Below are 17,466 nucleotides of genomic sequence, written 5' to 3' on the forward strand. Positions count from 1 at the left end.
TGACACCACGGGCCTACCCAGTTAGGCTGACTTGATCAGGCAGACATAAGGCCCGCTAAAACGCCAGGATTGTCCTGGAGTCTTCAGGAATTGAAGATCATTTTCTGAGGGAACTACTGTGTGCAAACCTGGGCAGAAAATCATAGTGGGCATTAAAAACATGATGTTTTATTTTAAAGTGTCTTTGAAAACTATTATTAGTTATAAGAATACAGGATTTGGGGAAGAAAACGCTGGTTGGCAGTCATCCGCTTCAGTCATGAAGAGTTGTTTTCTAATTGGCCATTAGGATGGGTGTGTTGAATAACCAATGGTGGGAGCATGGGAGGCAGGAAAGCATTGGGAGGTGGGAGGATATGTCATTCAATCCCTAGGGACACATCCAACCAGAGTTGGGTATTCTAATGGGGAGGAAGAGATAGAGAAGGGTATATAACATGGGTGAGGTCTGGGGAGTCATATAAAAATTACAGGCCCCAACGAGCCTTTCAACCTTGGACCAGTAAGGGGAAAATCTAAATCTAGCAGCAGTTCATGCCAAATCCAACCTTGCCGTTTGTCAGTTGGTGGTTATCTTGTGGTGTCAAAATTTATGGCACCAGAGTGGGGGGGTGCGTGGTGGGGGGGAGGGGGGGTTGTCAGAGCAGTGGGGAAGGAGGGTTGTCAGAGAAGGGGACGGTGAACTTCAGGACAATTGTCATGATTCCAAAACCCATAAATAAAACCCATTAAAGAGATTTAGTTACCTAGTTATTGCATGAGTTAAAAGTGTGTGAAAATAAGTCATTAACAAAAAAGTGTTTAAGATGGCGTCACAAAGAGTTTCACACTGACGTGAACAGGTTCACCACAAGAGAAAATGAAACTCCTGAAAAGTGAATATTTGGACGCTTCCTGGCAGAGCAATTGTGTTCCATGTTGTAACGTATGGTTTACCAGCTTGACTTCTCCGAGTAATGCAATCAGAATTTCTGCCCGTTTCAGCTGCCGTTTGGCACTTGTTCACCAAAAAGTGTTTAAATCGTAGAACCCCGAGAGTGCAGAAGGAGGCCATTCGGCCCAGCGAATCTGCACCGACCCTCCGAACGTGCACCTCACCTAGGCCTAATCCCCAGCCCAATCCCAGCAACCCCTTAACCCCACCTAACCTTTGGAGACTTTGGGGCAATTTTGCATGGCCAATCCATCTAACCTGCACATCTTTGGACTGTGTGAGGAAATCAGAGCACCCGGGGGAAACCCACGCACACACGGGGAGAAAGTGCAAACTCCACAAAGACAGTCACCCGAGATCGAAATCGAACCTGGGTCTCTGGCGCTGTGAGGCAGTAGTGCTTACCACTGTGCCATCATGTTGCTCAGGAAAATGAAAATGCCACTCTCTGAATCCTAGTGCCAGGGACTTTGATTGAGCACCAGAGTTGGCACTATGAAGTCATGTTTGAACTGCATGTTTATGAATGGAAAATCTCCCTTCATATTCAGTGCTCAAGAACTATCACAGTCCTCTCCCTCACACTTTAAGCAAAGATACGTTAGGGTGAATTTTTCCTGGTCTGTTAAATTAGAGCCTCACCTGGAGGCACCGAGGAATACTGTGGGTGCCCTGTCTGGGGTTTGTAGGTATTTGCTGCTGGTGAAGGCTCTCCCACTATTTGGGGATCTCGTAAAATAGATCCCATTAATTCCGTCAGCTCTTGTCGTTTTCCGCCACAGAATTTCCCAATATTTCTTATTGTTCAAATTTTAACCTCAATGCAACATGAAGCTGAGCTGTGCCACATGTCAGTCTGGTACTGCATAACTCATTCATGTTTCTCAATTCTGGTGTCAGTTTGCTACATATCAAATGTGAAAAGAAAGGAGCATACAGGGCAGATAGGGTCTTCCACAAACTCAGGGTGTCTCAAAGTGCTCAACAGCCAATCAAATATTTTTGAAGTGTAGTTACTGATCTAATTTGGGAAATGTGGCAGCCAAATCATACACATCAAACACCCACAAATAACCATGTACCATGACACCAGGGAGAGCTCTCTGCTCTTCTTTGAATACTGCTGTGTGAGCTTTAATCTCCACCTGAGAAGGCAAACGGGGCCTTGGTTTAACAATTTATCTGAAAGGCGGCACCTACTGACACTGCTGCACCTCCTCAAAACTGCACTGGATATTGTCCTCAAATCTCTGCCGTGAGACTTAAACTCACAACTTATGATTCCAAGGTAAGAGTTTCTTAAAAATTAATTTACGGGATGTGGACGTCGCAGGTTAGGCTAGCATTTATTTATTTATTAAAAAGGATAAATAAATTTAGAGTACCCAATTAATTTTTTCTTCCAATTAAGGGGCAGTTCAGCATGTTCAATCCACCTAGCTTGCACAGCTTGTGGAGGCGAAACCCACGCAAACACGGGGAGAATGTGCAAACTCCACACGGACAGTGACCCAGAGCCGGGATCGAACCTGGGACCTCGAGGCCGTGAGGCCGCAGTGCTAACCCACGGCGCCACCGTGCTGCCCAGGCCAGCATTTATTGCCCATCCCTACTTGCCCTTCAGAAGGTGGTGGTGAGTTGCCTTCTTGAACCGCTGCAGTCCTTGAGGTGTAGGTACACCCACTGTGCTGTTAGGGAGGGAGTTCCAGGATGTTGCCCCAGCGACAGTGAAGGAGCGGCGATATATTTGCAAGTCAGGGTGGTGAGTGACTCGGAGGGGAACCTCCAGGTGGTGGGGTTCCCAGGTCTCTGCTGCTCTTGTCCTTCTAAATAGTAGTGGTCGTGGGTTTGGAAGGTGCTGTCTAAGGAACTTTGGTGAGTTACTGCAGTGCATCTTGTGCATTCTCCCAACTGAGATACCATTGCTGCAAAGCTAAAGGTAACAATCCCCTCATCATGAAATCTGTGCCCTTCAAATTACGCAGTATAACTCATGGATGGGTCTAAAGTTTCTTTGTCCACCAATCTGATGGAGGAGGTAATTCATTCAAATTAACGGCTTTGTTAAAATACTGGACAGAGGAATTTAATCCAAATGTGTTGATGAATTCATACCCCAGCTCAATTTTGAGGCTTGTGTGTGTATAAGCTCCTCATCCAGCAACAGGGTTTGGGCAGCATGAATGAAAAAATTGGGAGTGTCTGGCTTGTACGAATTCATACTTGTGCCTCGGGTCCGATATGTGTTAGTTTTTACTCTGTGTGAACAACCAGGGGAGAATATCCTGTTTTGTGAAGAAAGGTGGCCTCAGTATTTCCCTGCCTGAGGAATTAGCATGGATTTACTTCTCTCCCTGTGGTTAGTCCTCCAAACAGGGAACAACTAGGATCAGGAACAAAACCAGATACGTGCCCTATCACTGCAAACCTCTGCTGCATCTGAGGCAAAAAAAAGCTGATCCTCAAATGCTTCTCTCCACCCCATCCCGCCACCCAATGGCACTGATTCACGTTAGGAGATGGTTTCACATAGTACCTCAGCCAAATGCTCAGTTTTCATGTGGCAACCATGACAACAAGTGTTGCGATGCGCACTGACTGAGGCGGGCATCACACTCTTACCCGAACCTGTCCTTATCTGGCTATCCAAATGTCCACACTTTCCTGCAGGGGTCATATGACTGCAAACCTGAGCCCGAATCCTGACTGACAGTTACCTAACCCGGGGCACTGAGTTCAGTGTAATAACATTGGTTCAGTTTAACAACAACAGTTGACATTACCCTCTAAACAAAACCTGATGTGCTGTGGCAAGCAATCTCACAACCGAGATCTACATGAGGTGCATAGGAGGGAGAGGTTTCTAAACTATCCTCACAATGAGATTTTCTTTCAGGAAGGTTCCAGCTCTTCCTCTTTTTTTAATTCTCTAATGCCAATGGGTTGATCAAAAAATTATACTTATATTGTTCTGGGTGGAGATAAAAATCAGGATGCAAAATAAATTGACATGGGAAAAAAAAACATTTTAGAAAGTTGGCAGATTTTGAATGACCTTTGACATCTCACCTGTGACGACAACGGCGCAAAAATCTCATAATCTTCCGCGCGGCTTGATCCTGTTTCTTGGTCAGCAGACTGCTCCTGAAGTAAAGCCAAGAAAAAGAAAAAAACAGCTCTCTTTAGTCCTGAAAATGCAGCATCCGGGCGGCGTGGTGGCGCAGTGGTTAGCACTGCTGCCTCACGGCGCCGAGGTCCCAGGTTCGATCCCGGCTCTGGGTCACTGTCCGTGTGGAGTTTGCACATTCTCCCTGTGTCTGCGTGGGTCTCACCCCCACAACCCAAAGATGTGCAGGGTCGGTGGATTGGCCCCGCTAAATTGCCCCTTAATTGGAATAAAAGTATTTGGGTACTCTAAATTTATTAATAAAAGGAAAAGAAAATGTGGCACCCGAGTCGGCAGTGAGACACTCGTGTTCGGATGGTTTTACGTCGAGTGTTGCCAGTGAGACATGGGTTTCACTTGCTGTTTGGCAAGCGTGGGATTCACCGTCAATGGCTGCATTGGCTCAACTGAGTTCCAAGAAGCACTCCATTTGTTTGCCATCTCTTGGGAGGCCCTTACCAATCAAAAAAATGCTTTCACCAAGATCACCACCAAAACACAAACAGCGGAAAAGGCAGTTTCACTGTGATGTGCCATTAATGAACACACGACGAGTGGTGAACGTAACTGAGGCTTTAATACACTAAACAGAAAGCCTCCTGGCCTCTGATCCCGAACTGGATCAGAGGCGGAGACCAGCCACCTTTATACATAAGCCCGAGGGGAGGAGCCACAGGCGGAGCCAGCAGGGACAAGCCCAGGCATGTAATAATACAACAGTACAATACAATACAATACAGTGGTTTACCACATTCACCCCCTGTTTAAAAAAAGAGTCCGGCGGGGGGTGAAGTGGACGGGTTGAGTTATAGATCGAGTCTGTCGGGGGCTCTGACTTTTCGCTGCGACCGCCTCGGTCCCGGCTGTGGTGTGGACACTGGTGTCGGATGAGGTGTCGAGGCCTGCGTGTCCGGGAGCGTGTCGTCTTCTGCGTCTCGTAGTAGATGAGTAGCAATGGGGGGAGACGGTGTAGGGTCGGGGGTAGTGGTGATGGTCACTGGGGAACCTGCAGGTGCCAAATCCCGAAGGGAAACTGTGTCCTCCTGCCCAGCATGGTGTGCCACGTAGGCATATTGGGGGTTAACATGGAGGAGAAGGACCTTTTCGACCAGTGGATCCGACTTATGGTTCCTCGCATGCTTCCGGAGGAGGACGGGCCCTGGGACCGCCAGCCAGGACGGGAGCGAGACCCTTGAGGTGGACTTCATGTGGAAAACAAACATCCTCTCATGAGGGGTCACATTGGTGGCGGTACACAGGAGTGACCGGATGGAGTGGAGCGCGGGTGAAAAGACTGTGCAGGGCCTTGATGAAGGTGGCGGAGGTCATGTCAGAGCATGGGATGGCAAAAGGGAATCTGAGTATTCGTCAACAATGTTGAGGAAGTACACGTTACGGTCAGTGGAGGGGAGGATCCCTTTGAAGTCGATGCTGAGGCGCTCAAAGGGGCGAGAGGCCTTTACCAGGTTGCGAGCCTTGATAAAGTGAAAAAAACGGGTGACCCCCGGGTGACAGAGGTCGTTGTGGAGGTCCCGAAGCTGGTCTACTTGTGCACTGGCGGGATAGGGAATCTGGGGGCTAATTGAGCTTCCCAGGTAGATACAAGATATTGTAATTATAGGTGGAGAGCTCGATCCTCCACCTCAGAATCTTGTCGTTCTTGATCTTGCCCTGCTGTGTATTGTTAAACATGAAGGCAACCGGCCGTTGGTCAGTGAGGAGAGTGAATCGCCTGCCGGCCAGGTAATGCCTCCAATGTCGCACAGCTTCTACAATGGCTTGGGCTTCCTTTTCGACGGAGAAGTGTCGAATCTCGGAGGCATGGAGGATACGGGAGAAGAAAGCCACGGGCCTGCCCGCCTGGTTGCGGGTAGAGGCCAGAGCAAAGTCCGACGCATCGCTCTCCACCTGGAATGGGATGGACTCGTCCACAGCGTGCATCGTGGCTTTGGCAATATCTGCCTTGATGCAGTTGAAGGCCAGGCGGGCCTCAGCCGTCAGGGGAAAAATGGTGGATTTAATAAGTGGACGGGCCTTGTCCGCATAATTGGGGACCCATTGGGCATAGTAGGAGAAGAACCCCAGGCATCTCTTCAGAGTTCCAGGAGGGGGCGCATGCGGTCGGGGTCGGGCCCTAGGACTCCGTTTTCCACAACGTAGCCAAGGATGGCTAGGCGGGTTGTACGGAAAACAAATTTTCCTTATTGTAGGTGAGGTTCAGGAGTTTAGCAGTGTAGAGGAAGTGCCGGAGGTTTTCGTCATGGTCCTGCTGGTCATGGCCGCAGATGGTGACATTTTCTAAGTACGGGAACGTGGCCCACAGCCCGTACTGGTCAACCAATCGGCCATTTCCCGTTGGAAGACTGAAACCCCATTGGTGACGCTGAAGAGGACCTTGAGGAAGTGGTAGAGGTGGCCATCTGCCTCAAAGGCAGTGTATTGGCGGTCCTCCGGGCGGATAGGAAGCTGGTGGTACGCGGACTTCAAGTCAACTGTGGAGAAGACTCGATACTGCGCAATCTGATTGACCATGTCAGATATGCGGGGGAGGGGGTACGCATCGAGCTGCATGTACCGGTTGATGGTCTGACTGTAGTCGATGACCATCTGGTGCTTCTCCCCAGTCTTGACGACCACCACTTGGGCTCTCCAGGGGCTGTTACTAGCCTCAATGATCCCCTCTCGTAGGAGTCGCTGGACCTCCGACCTGATAAAGGTCCTATTCCGTGCACTGTATCGTCTGCTCCTAGTAGCGACGGGCTTACAGTCTGGGGTGAGTGAGGTTAGCGAAGAGCGAGGGTGGGGCGACCTTAAGGGTCGCGAGGCAACAGACGGTGAGGGGGGGCAGGGGTCCTCCGAACTTTAAAGTAAGGCTCTGGCGGTGGCACTGGAAGTCGAGCCACAGTAATAGGGCAGTGCAGAGATGGGGAAGGACGTAGAGTTAGAAGTTAGTGTACTGTACGCCTTGTACAGTAAGGGTCATGACACAGTACCCCCGGAGTTCTACTGCATGTGATCCGGAAGCCAGGAGATTTTCTGGGTTGCGGGTAAGATTGGGAGGGAGTAGCACCTTACCGGATGTATGAAGCTGTCTGTGCTCCCAGAGTCGAAAAGGCAGGCCGTCTCGTGCCCGTTGATCCGGACGGTCATCGTAGATTTAGTGAGGTGATGAGGCCGGGACTCGGTGAGCGTGATGGAGGCAAGCTTCGGAAGGTGATGGGTAGGCCGGTCGGAGGTAGCGGCAGCCAGCATACGATTGGGTGAGCAGGGCTCCCGGGAGGCTGCGGAGAGGTCCCAAGATGGTCCGCGCGTGGCGGGTGAAGCACAAAATGGCGTCAAAGATTGCGGCCCCCATGGGTCGCAAGTGGCGGCCGAAATCAAAAATGGCGACGATCACGGGTCGCACATGGCGGGTGGCGCGGCAGCTGGGAGCGGCCCCGACAGGCAGCAGGCAGCGCTGCTGGGCCTAGAAGCTTTAGGGAGAGATCGGGCCTGGCAGGCTTTCGCAAAGTGGTCCTTCCTCCCACACACGTTGCATGCCGCGTTCCGTGCAGGGCAGCGTTGTCTGGGATGATTACCCTGGCCGCAAAAGGAGCACTTCGGGCTTCCGGCGTTGGCGGGCTGCTGCGCGGCACAGGCTTGCGCCGCACCCGGGTCGGATGATGGCAGCGCCCACGAGGTCAACGAAGGTGCCACGCGGTATGGGGTTTGTGTGGGCGAATAAGACCCCGAGAGTAAGGAGAGGGTTCCTGGAACGCAGTAGAGACCGAGGAGGGTTGGCGCTGCCAAACCTGGGGAGCTACTACTGGGCAGCAAATGTGGCAATGATCCGCAAGTAGGTTATGGAGGGAGAGGGGGCGGCATGGAAGAGGATGGAGATGGCGTCCTGTAAAGGAACGCGCCTGGGGGCGTTGGTGTCGGCACCGCTGCCGCTCTCGCCGACAAAGTATACCACGAGCCCGGTGGTGGCAGCAACGCTAAGGATCTGGGGCCAGTGGAGACGGCACCGGGGTGCAATGGGAGCATCGGTGTGGTCCCCGATCAGGGGTAACCACCGGTTTGTCCCGGGGAAGATGGACGGGGGGTTCCAGAGCTGGCATCGGGCGGGGATTGCAAGAATGGGGGACCTGTTCATCGATGGGACGTTTGCGAGCCTAGGGGCACTGGAGGAGAAGTTTGAGTTACCCCCGGGAAATGCCTTTAGATATATGCAGGTGAGGCGACAGGTGAGGGAATTCCCGTTGCTCCCGGCACAAGAAGTTCAAGATAGGGTGATCTCGGGTGTATGCGTCGGGGAGGGCAAGGTGTCGGAAATACACCAGGAGTTGAAAGAAGAGGGGGAAGCGCTGGTAGAAGAGTTGAAGGGTAAATGGGAGGAGGAGCTGGGGGAGGAGATCGAGGAAGGTCTGTGGGCTGATGCCCTAGGTAGGGTTAATTCATACTCCTCGTGTGCCAGGCTCAGCCTGATACAAGTTAAGGTGGTCCACAGAGCGCACTTGACGGGGGCGAGGTTGAGTAGGTTCTTTGGGGAGGAGGACAGATGTGGAAGGTGCTCAGGGAGCCCGGCAAACCATGTCCATATGTTTTGGTCATGCCCGGCACTGTAGGGGTTCTAAAGAGGAGTGGCGGGAGCAATATCTCAGGTGGTGAAAGTCCGGGTCAAGCCAAGCTGGGGGCTAGCAATATTTGGAGTAGAGGACGAACCGGGAGTGCAGGAGGCGAAAGAGGCCTGCATTCTGGCCTTTGCGTCCCTAGTAGCCCGGCGAAGGATCTTGCTAATGTGGAAGGAGGCGAAGCCCCCCAGCGTGGAGGCCTGGATAAATGATATGGCTGGGTTCATAAAGTTGGAGAGGATTAAGTTCGCCTTGAGAGGGTCTGCGCAGGGGTTCTACAGGCGGTGGCAACCGTTCCTAGACTATCTCGCGGAGCGTTAGAGGAAGGTCGGTCAGCAGCAGCAGCAACCTTGGGGGGGTGGGGGGGGGGGTGGAGGGGACGTCCTGGGAGGGGAGGGGGGGGGGGGGGTGGGAGGGGGGGGGGGGGGGGACTGCCTGGGAGGGTGGATGAGCAAGAGATAACATGAAGGGTTGGGGAAACTGGCACGTACGGGTGAGGGCCAGTGTACAAAGCTGTGTAAATATATCATTTTGCCATGTATATATCTTGCTCTGCGCGATTTCTCGTTTTTTTTTGTTACGAGGGGGGGGGTTATTGTTTGTAAGGGAGAAAAATTGTGTTAAAAAACTTTAATAAATATATATATTTTTTAAAAAGGTGCCACGCGGTTGGAGGTGTAGGCCTCCATATTCTGGAAGGCCACCTCCAGCGAGTTTGAGAGCTGCACTGTCTCTGGGAGGCTGAGTGTACCCTCTTTTAGCAATCGCTGGCGGATGTAGTTTGATTTAATGCCTGCGACACAGGCGTCCCTGACCAACAGCTCCAGTCACAGTTCCGGCAGAGTACCCGCAAGGCATTCAGGAATTCTGCTAGTTATTCCCCAGGGCATTGTCGTCTCGTGGCGAGAAGGTGCCAAGCATATGCCTCGTTCACAGACTTAACATAGTGTTCCTTCAGCAGCATTATCGCCTCCGTATACGAGGGGGTGTCCCTGATGAGAAGAAAGACTTGCGGGCTCACCCGTGCGTAGAGGACCTGCTTCTTTTGGAGGTCGGTGAAGTGTTCGGTGGAGGATCCGAGGTACGCTTCAAAGCAGCTTAGCCAGTGCTCGAATGTTGCAGTGGCGTCGGCTGCCTGTGGGTCTAGCTCCAGGCGATCAGCCTTGAGTGATGAATTCATATTAGACGTTTAGTGTATTAAATTGATATGCCGTCAATGAACACACGACGAGTGGTGAACGTAACTGAGGCTTTAATACACTAAACAGAAAGCCTCCTTGCCTCTGATCCCGATCTGGATCAGAGGCGGAGACCAGCTACCTTTATACATGAGCCCAAGGGGAGGAACCACAGGCAGAGCCAGCAGGGAGAAGCCCAGGCATGTAATAATACAACAGTACAATACAATACAGTGGTTTACCACACACTGTTTCTGTATTGGAGCACCAAACCCTCGAATGGGAATAACACATCTTCTAACTGGGGGTAGCAGCCTCCGGTTGGGAGTTATGCATCTTTAAATGTGCACATCTCTGGTGAAAAGCTGAAGCCTTAGCCGGAGACCCCAAAGAAACCGCGAGAAGAATTCTGTTCACATGCGATGTCCTACCTGATTTTCTGTTGAACCATTGCAGCTGTCCTTCGCTTCTGCCTCATCTTTCCGCACTCCTTGTAGCTGCGGTAATACTGCTGGATGAGGACAGCTGCTCGCCGGCTCTGCTGGAACTTCTTCTGTTCGTAGTAACTGCGGAACTTGCTCTGGATGAGGATGGCGGCCAGCGTCATCTTTTTGTAAAGTGCATACTGGGAGAGGCAGAGAGGGGATGCTGGTCAGAAAGTGCACACTGGGAGAGGCAGAGAGGAGATGGTCAGAAAGTGCATACTGGGAGAGGCAAAGAGGAGATGGTCAGAAAGTGCATACTGGGAGAGGCAGAGAGCAGATGGTCAGAAAGTGCATACTGGGAGAGACAGAGAGCAGATGCAGGTCAGAAAGTGCATACTGGGAGAGGCAGAGAGGAGATGGTCAGAAAGTGCATACTGGGAGAGGCAGGGAGGAGATGTTGGTCAGAAAGTGCATACTGGGAGAGGCAGAGAGGAGATGGTCAGAAAGTGCATACTGGGAGAGGCAGGGAGGAGATGCAGGTCAGAAAGTGCATACTGGGAGAGGCAGAGAGGAGATGGTCAGAAAGTGCATACTGGGAGAGGCAGGGAGGAGATGCAGGTCAGAAAGTGCATACTGGGAGAGGCAGAGAGGAGATGGTCAGAAAGTGCATACTGGGAGAGGCAGAGAGGAGATGGTCAGAAAGTGCATACTGGGAGAGGCAGAGAGGGGATGCTGGTCAGAAAGTGCACACTGGGAGAGGCAGAGAGGAGATGGTCAGAAAGTGCATACTGGGAGAGGCAAAGAGGAGATGGTCAGAAAGTGCATACTGGGAGAGGCAGAGAGCAGATGGTCAGAAAGTGCATACTGGGAGAGACAGAGAGCAGATGCAGGTCAGAAAGTGCATACTGGGAGAGGCAGAGAGGAGATGGTCAGAAAGTGCATACTGGGAGAGGCAGGGAGGAGATGTTGGTCAGAAAGTGCATACTGGGAGAGGCAGAGAGGAGATGGTCAGAAAGTGCATACTGGGAGAGGCAGGGAGGAGATGCAGGTCAGAAAGTGCATACTGGGAGAGGCAGAGAGGAGATGGTCAGAAAGTGCATACTGGGAGAGTCAGAGAGGAGATGGTCAGAAAGTGCATACTGGGAGAGGCAGAGAGGAGATGGTCAGAAAGTGCATACTGGGAGAGGCAGGGAGGAGATGTTGGTCAGAAAGTGCATACTGGGAGAGTCAGAGAGGAGATGGTCAGAAAGTGCATACTGGGAGAGGCAGAGAGGAGATGGTCAGAAAGTGCATACTGGGAGAGGCAGGGAGGAGATGTTGGTCAGAAAGTGCATACTGGGAGAGGCAGAGAGGAGATGGTCAGAAAGTGCATACTGGGAGAGGCAGGGAGGAGATGCAGGTCAGAAAGTGCATACTGGGAGAGGCAGAGAGGAGATGGTCAGAAAGTGCATACTGGGAGAGGCAGAGAGGAGATGGTCAGAAAGTGCATACTGGGAGAGGCAGAGAGGAGATGGTCAGAAAGTGCATACTGGGAGAGGCAGAGAGCAGATGGTCAGAAAGTGCATACTGGGAGAGGCAGAGAGGAGATGGTCAGAAAGTGCATACTGGGAGAGGCAGGGAGGAGATGCAGGTCAGAAAGTGCATACTGGGAGAGGCAGAGAGGAGATGGTCAGAAAGTGCATACTGGGAGAGGCAGGGAGGAGATGCAGGTCAGAAAGTGCATACTGGGAGAGGCAGAGAGGAGATGGTCAGAAAGTGCATACTGGGAGAGGCAGAGAGGAGATGGTCAGAAAGTGCATACTGGGAGAGGCAGAGAGGAGATGGTCAGAAAGTGCATACTGGGAGAGGCAGAGAGCAGATGGTCAGAAAGTGCATACTGGGAGAGGCAGGGAGGAGATGCAGGTCAGAAAGTGCATACTGGGAGAGGCAGAGAGGAGATGCTGGTCAGAAAGTGCATACTGGGAGAGACAGAGAGGAGATGGTCAGAAAGTGCATACTGGGAGAGGCAGAGAGGAGATGGTCAGAAAGTGCATACTAGGAGAGGCAGGGAGGAGATGCAGGTCAGAAAGTGCATACTGGGAGAGGCAGAGAGCAGATGGTCAGAAAGTGCATACTGGGAGAGGCAGGGAGGAGATGCAGGTCAGAAAGTGCATACTGGGAGAGGCAGGGAGGAGATGCAGGTCAGAAAGTGCATACTGGGAGAGGCAGAGAGCAGATGGTCAGAAAGTGCATACTGGGAGAGGCAGAGAGGGGATGCTGGTCAGAAAGTGCATACTGGGAGAGGCAGAGAGGAGATGGTCAGAAAGTGCATACTGGGAGAGGCAGAGAGGAGATGGTCAGAAAGTGCATACTGGGAGAGGCAGAGAGGAGATGGTCAGAAAGTGCATACTGGGAGAGACAGAGAGGAGATGGTCAGAAAGTGCATACTGGGAGAGGCAGAGAGGAGATGGTCAGAAAGTGCATACTGGGAGAGACAGAGAGGAGATGGTCAGAAAGTGCATACTGGGAGAGGCAGAGAGGAGATGGTCAGAAAGTGCATACTGGGAGAGACAGAGAGCAGATGGTCAGAAAGTGCATACTGGGAGAGGCAGGGAGGAGATGCAGGTCAGAAAGTGCATACTGGGAGAGGCAGAGAGGAGATGCTGGTCAGAAAGTGCATACTGGGAGAGTCAGAGAGCAGATGGTCATGAAGTGCATACTGGGAGAGGCAGAGAGGAGATGCCGGTCAGAAAGTGCATACTGGGAGAGGCAGAGAGGAGATGCTGGTCAGAAAGTGCATACTGGGAGAGGCAGAGAGGAGATGGTCAGAAAGTGCATATTGGGAGAGGCAGAGAGGAGATGCAGGTCAGAAAGTGCATACTGGGAAAGGCAGGGAGGAGATGGTCAGAAAGTGCATATTGGGAGAGGCAGAGATGAGATGCTGGTCAGAAAGTGCATACTGGGAGAGGCAGAGAGGAGATGGTCAGAAAGTGCATACTGGGAGAGGCAGAGAGGAGATGGTCAGAAAGTGCATACTGGGAGAGGCAGAGAGGAGATGCAGGTCAGAAAGTGCATACTGGGAAAGGCAGGGAGGAGATGGTCAGAAAGTGCATATTGGGAGAGGCAGAGATGAGATGCTGGTCAGAAAGTGCATACTGGGAGAGGCAGAGAGGAGATGGTCAGAAAGTGCATACTGGGAGAGGCAGAGAGGAGATGGTCAGAAAGTGCATACTGGGAGAGGCAGAGAGGAGATGCTGGTCAGAAAGTGCATACTGGGAGAGGCAGGGAGGAGATGCAGGTCAGAAAGTGCATACTGGGAGAGGCAGAGAGGAGATGGTCAGAAAGTGCATACTGGGAGAGGCAGGGAGGAGATGCTTGTCAGAAAGTGCATACTGGGAGAGGCAGAGAGGAGATGCAGGTCAGAAAGTGCATACTGGGAGAGGCAGAGAGGGGATGCTGGTCAGAAAGTGCATACTGGGAGAGGCAGAGAGGAGATGGTCAGAAAGTGCATACTGGGAGAGGCAGAGAGGAGATGGTCAGAAAGTGCATACTGGGAGAGGCAGGGAGGGGATGGTCAGAAAGAGCATACTGGGAGAGGCAGAGAGGAGATGGTCAGAAAGTGCATACTGGGAGAGGCAGGGAGGAGATGTTGGTCAGAAAGTGCATACTGGGAGAGGCAGAGAGGAGATGGTCAGAAAGTGCATACTGGGAGAGGCACAGAGGAGATGGTCAGAAAGTGCATACTGGGAGAGGCAGAGAGGGGATGCAGGTCAGAAAGTGCATACTGGGAGAGGCAGAGAGGAGATGCTGGTCAGAAAGTGCATACTGGGAGAGGCAGAGAGGAGATGCTGGTCAGAAAGTGCATACTGGGAGAGGCAGAGAGGAGATGGTCAGAAAGTGCATACTGGGAGAGGCACAGAGGAGATGGTCAGAAAGTGCATACTGGAAGAGGCAGAGAGGAGATGCTGGTCAGAAAGTGCATACTGGAAGAGGCAGAGAGGAGATGGTCAGAAAGTGCATACTGGGAGAGGCAGAGAGGAGATGCTGGTCTGAAAGTGCATACTGGGAGAGGCAGAGAGGAGATGGTCAGAAAGAGCATACTGGGAGAGGCAGAGAGGAGATGGTCAGAAAGTGCATACTGGGAGAGGCAGAGAGGAGATGGTCAGAAAGTGCATTCTGGGAGAGGCAGAGAGGAGATGCCGGTCGGAAAGTGCATACTGGGAGAGGCAGAGAGGAGATGGTCAGAAAGAGCATACTGGGAGAGGCAGAGAGGAGATGCTGGTCAGAAAGTGCATACTGGGAGAGGCAGAGAGGAGATGGTCAGAAAGAGCATACTGGGAGAGGCAGAGAGGAGATGGTCAGAAAGTGCATACTGGGAGAGGCAGAGAGGAGATGGTCAGAAAGTGCATTCTGGGAGAGGCAGAGAGGAGATGCCGGTCGGAAAGTGCATACTGGGAGAGGCAGAGAGGAGATGCTGGTCAGAAAGTGCATACTGGGAGAGGCAGAGAGGAGATGGTCAGAAAGTGCATACTGGGAGAGGCAGAGAGGAGATGCTGGTCAGAAAGTGCATACTGGGAGAGGCAGAGAGGAGATGGTCAGAAAGTTCACACTGGACGAGGCAGAGAGGAGATGGTCAGAAAGTGCATTCTGGGAGAGGCAGAGAGGAGATGCCGGTCAGAAAGTGCATACTGGGAGAGGCAGAGAGGAGATGGTCAGAAAGTGCATACTGGGAGAGGCAGAGAGGAGATGCTGGTCAGGAAGTGCATACTGGGAGAGGCACAGAGTAGATGCTGGTCAGAAAGTGCATACTGGGAGAGGCAGAGAGGAGATGGTCAGAAAGTGCATACTGGGAGAGGCAGGGAGGAGATGCAGGTCAGAAAGTGCATACTGGGAGAGGCAGAGAGGAGATGGTCAGAAAGTGCATACTGGGAGAGGCAGGGAGGAGATGGTCAGAAAGTGCATACTGGGAGAGGCACAGAGGAGATGGTCAGAAAGTGCATACTGGGAGAGGCACAGAGGAGATGGTCAGAAAGTGCATACTGGGAGAGGCAGAGAGGAGATGGTCAGAAAGTGCATACTGGGAGAGGCAAAAGGGGATGCTGGTCAGAAAGTGCATACTGGGAGAGGCAGAGAGGAGATGGTCAGAAAGTGCATACTGGGAGAGGCAGAGAGGAGATGCCGGTCAGAAAGTGCATACTGGGAGAGGCACAGAGGAGATGCTGGTCAGAAAGTGCATACTGGGAGAGGCAGGGAGGAGATGGTTAGAAAGTGCATACTGGGAGAGGCAGAGAGGAGATGCTGGTAAGAAAGTGCATACTGGGAGAGGCACAGAGGAGATGCTGGTCAGAAAGTGCATACTGGGAGAGGCACAGAGGAGATGGTTAGAAAGTGCATACTGGGAGAGGCAGAGAGGAGATGCTAGTCAGAAAGTGCATACTGGGAGAGGCACAGAGGAGATGGTCAGAAAGTGCATACTGGGAGAGGCAGAGAGGAGATGGTCAGAAAGTGCATACTGGGAGAGGCAGAGAGGAGATGGTCAGAAAGTGCATACTGGGAGAGGCAGAGAGGAGATGGTCAGAAAGTGCATACTGGGAGAGGCAGAGAGGAGATGGTCAGAAAGTGCATACTGGGAGAGGCAGAGAGGAGATGCTGGTCAGAAAGTGCATACTGGGAGAGGCAGAGAGGAGATGGTCAGAAAGTGCATACTGGGAAAGGCAGAGAGGAGATGGTCAGAAAGAGCATACTGGGAAAGGCACAGAGGAGATGGTCAGAAAGAGCATACTGGGAGAGGCAGAGAGGAGATGCTGGTCAGAAAGTGCATACTGGGAGAGGCAGAGAGGAGATGGTCAGAAAGTGCATACTGGGAAAGGCAGAGAGGAGATGGTCAGAAAGAGGCGGGGGATGGTGTTGGGGGGAGTGAAGGGTCGCTCATTAAAATGGTCACCCCTGCCTTAACCAACCCAGCCATTACAACCTCAAAACTCCAGGACCCTCGCCTCAAATGAGTAACAGGCTACTAACAAGGCTGAGCCTAAATAGTCACAACAATAAGAACATAAGAAATAGGAGCAGGAGTAGGCCACACCCGACCCACGCCCATTTCATGAGTCAGCAAGAATGTGGCTGATCCTCTACTACAACTTCACTTTCCCACTCTGTCCCCGTATCCCGCAATTCCCTGAGTGCCTATAAAAATAATGGAGGAGGAATCAACGTAAGAACTAGGAGCAGGAGTAGGCCATCTGGCCCCTCACTCCTGCTCAGCCATCCAATCAGATCATGGCTGATCTTTATGTGGGCTCAGCTCCACTTACCCGACCGCTCGCCATAACCCTTAATTCCTTTACTGTTCAGAAATCTATCTATCTTTGCCTTAAAAACATGCCACGAGGTAGCCTCAACTGCAGGGAATTCCACAGATTTACAACCCTTTGGGTGAAGAAGTTTCCCCTCAAGTCAGTCCTAAGTCTGCCCCCCCTTATTTTGAGGCTAGGTCCATAGTTCTAGTTTCAACAAAGATAAGCTAACAACCAAATAAACAGAATCTAACTTTAAATAAGTCGTCATTGACTTTTTTAAATAGATGTTTACAGCAGAGAAACATGCCCTTCGGCCCAGCTTGGCCATGCTACCCAGTTTTAATCACGAAGCTAGTCCTACTTGGCCCACTTTAATACCTTATCAACTGCTTTTCTGCACATATGAAGCTGATCAACACATTTTGACTGCAAGCTTCCCCTATACCCACCTACTAGAAAACGTATGTAGGTCAAAACCCAACTGCAGTCTATAATAGGGTTGCCAACTCTGCATGGCTGTATTCCTGGAGTTTTCATTACACGTCCTCTCCCTGCCAACCATCCCACCTGTCCAAACAGGTCTCTTTATCTTCAAGGTTTTGTAGCTAATAAACAAAAAGTGTGCACAGGAAATGCAAAAGAACACACCATTTTTTAATGTTCTGCGATTTTTCTCCCTGTTTATTTTTGCAGGGGAATTAATTCCAGGAGACTCCAGGGCAAGCCTGGAAGGTTGGCAACCCCTGTTCCATCTGGTGATTATCATGGTTTATCAGAGTGTGCAGGCACCACGGCTCACAGCATTGGTGACCCCTGGAACACTGATTTAGCACTTTCTCCAGTGCCAGCGGGCACATGCAGCTGTGCGAGAA

The 17,466-nt window shown here is 51.7% G+C and overlaps 1 protein-coding gene across 6 annotated transcripts in view; it reads right to left on the reverse strand.

The window, feature by feature from the left end:
- The window catches only part of camta1a (calmodulin binding transcription activator 1a), an 840,747-nt gene that overhangs the window by 245,046 nt on the left and 578,235 nt on the right, over positions 1-17,466 (reverse strand). For all 6 annotated transcript variants that reach the window (XM_072478070.1, XM_072478068.1, XM_072478069.1 and 3 more), the window contains 2 exons: positions 10,323-10,516; positions 4,004-4,078 (listed from right to left, as the gene is read on the reverse strand). In XM_072478070.1, the coding sequence (XP_072334171.1) occupies positions 4,004-4,078; positions 10,323-10,516 (269 nt within the window). The remainder of the gene's footprint in view (positions 1-4,003; positions 4,079-10,322; positions 10,517-17,466) is intronic.

Source organism: Scyliorhinus torazame, chromosome 16 (genome assembly GCF_047496885.1).
Source record: "Scyliorhinus torazame isolate Kashiwa2021f chromosome 16, sScyTor2.1, whole genome shotgun sequence".
NCBI classification, from domain to species: Eukaryota; Metazoa; Chordata; class Chondrichthyes; order Carcharhiniformes; family Scyliorhinidae; genus Scyliorhinus; species Scyliorhinus torazame.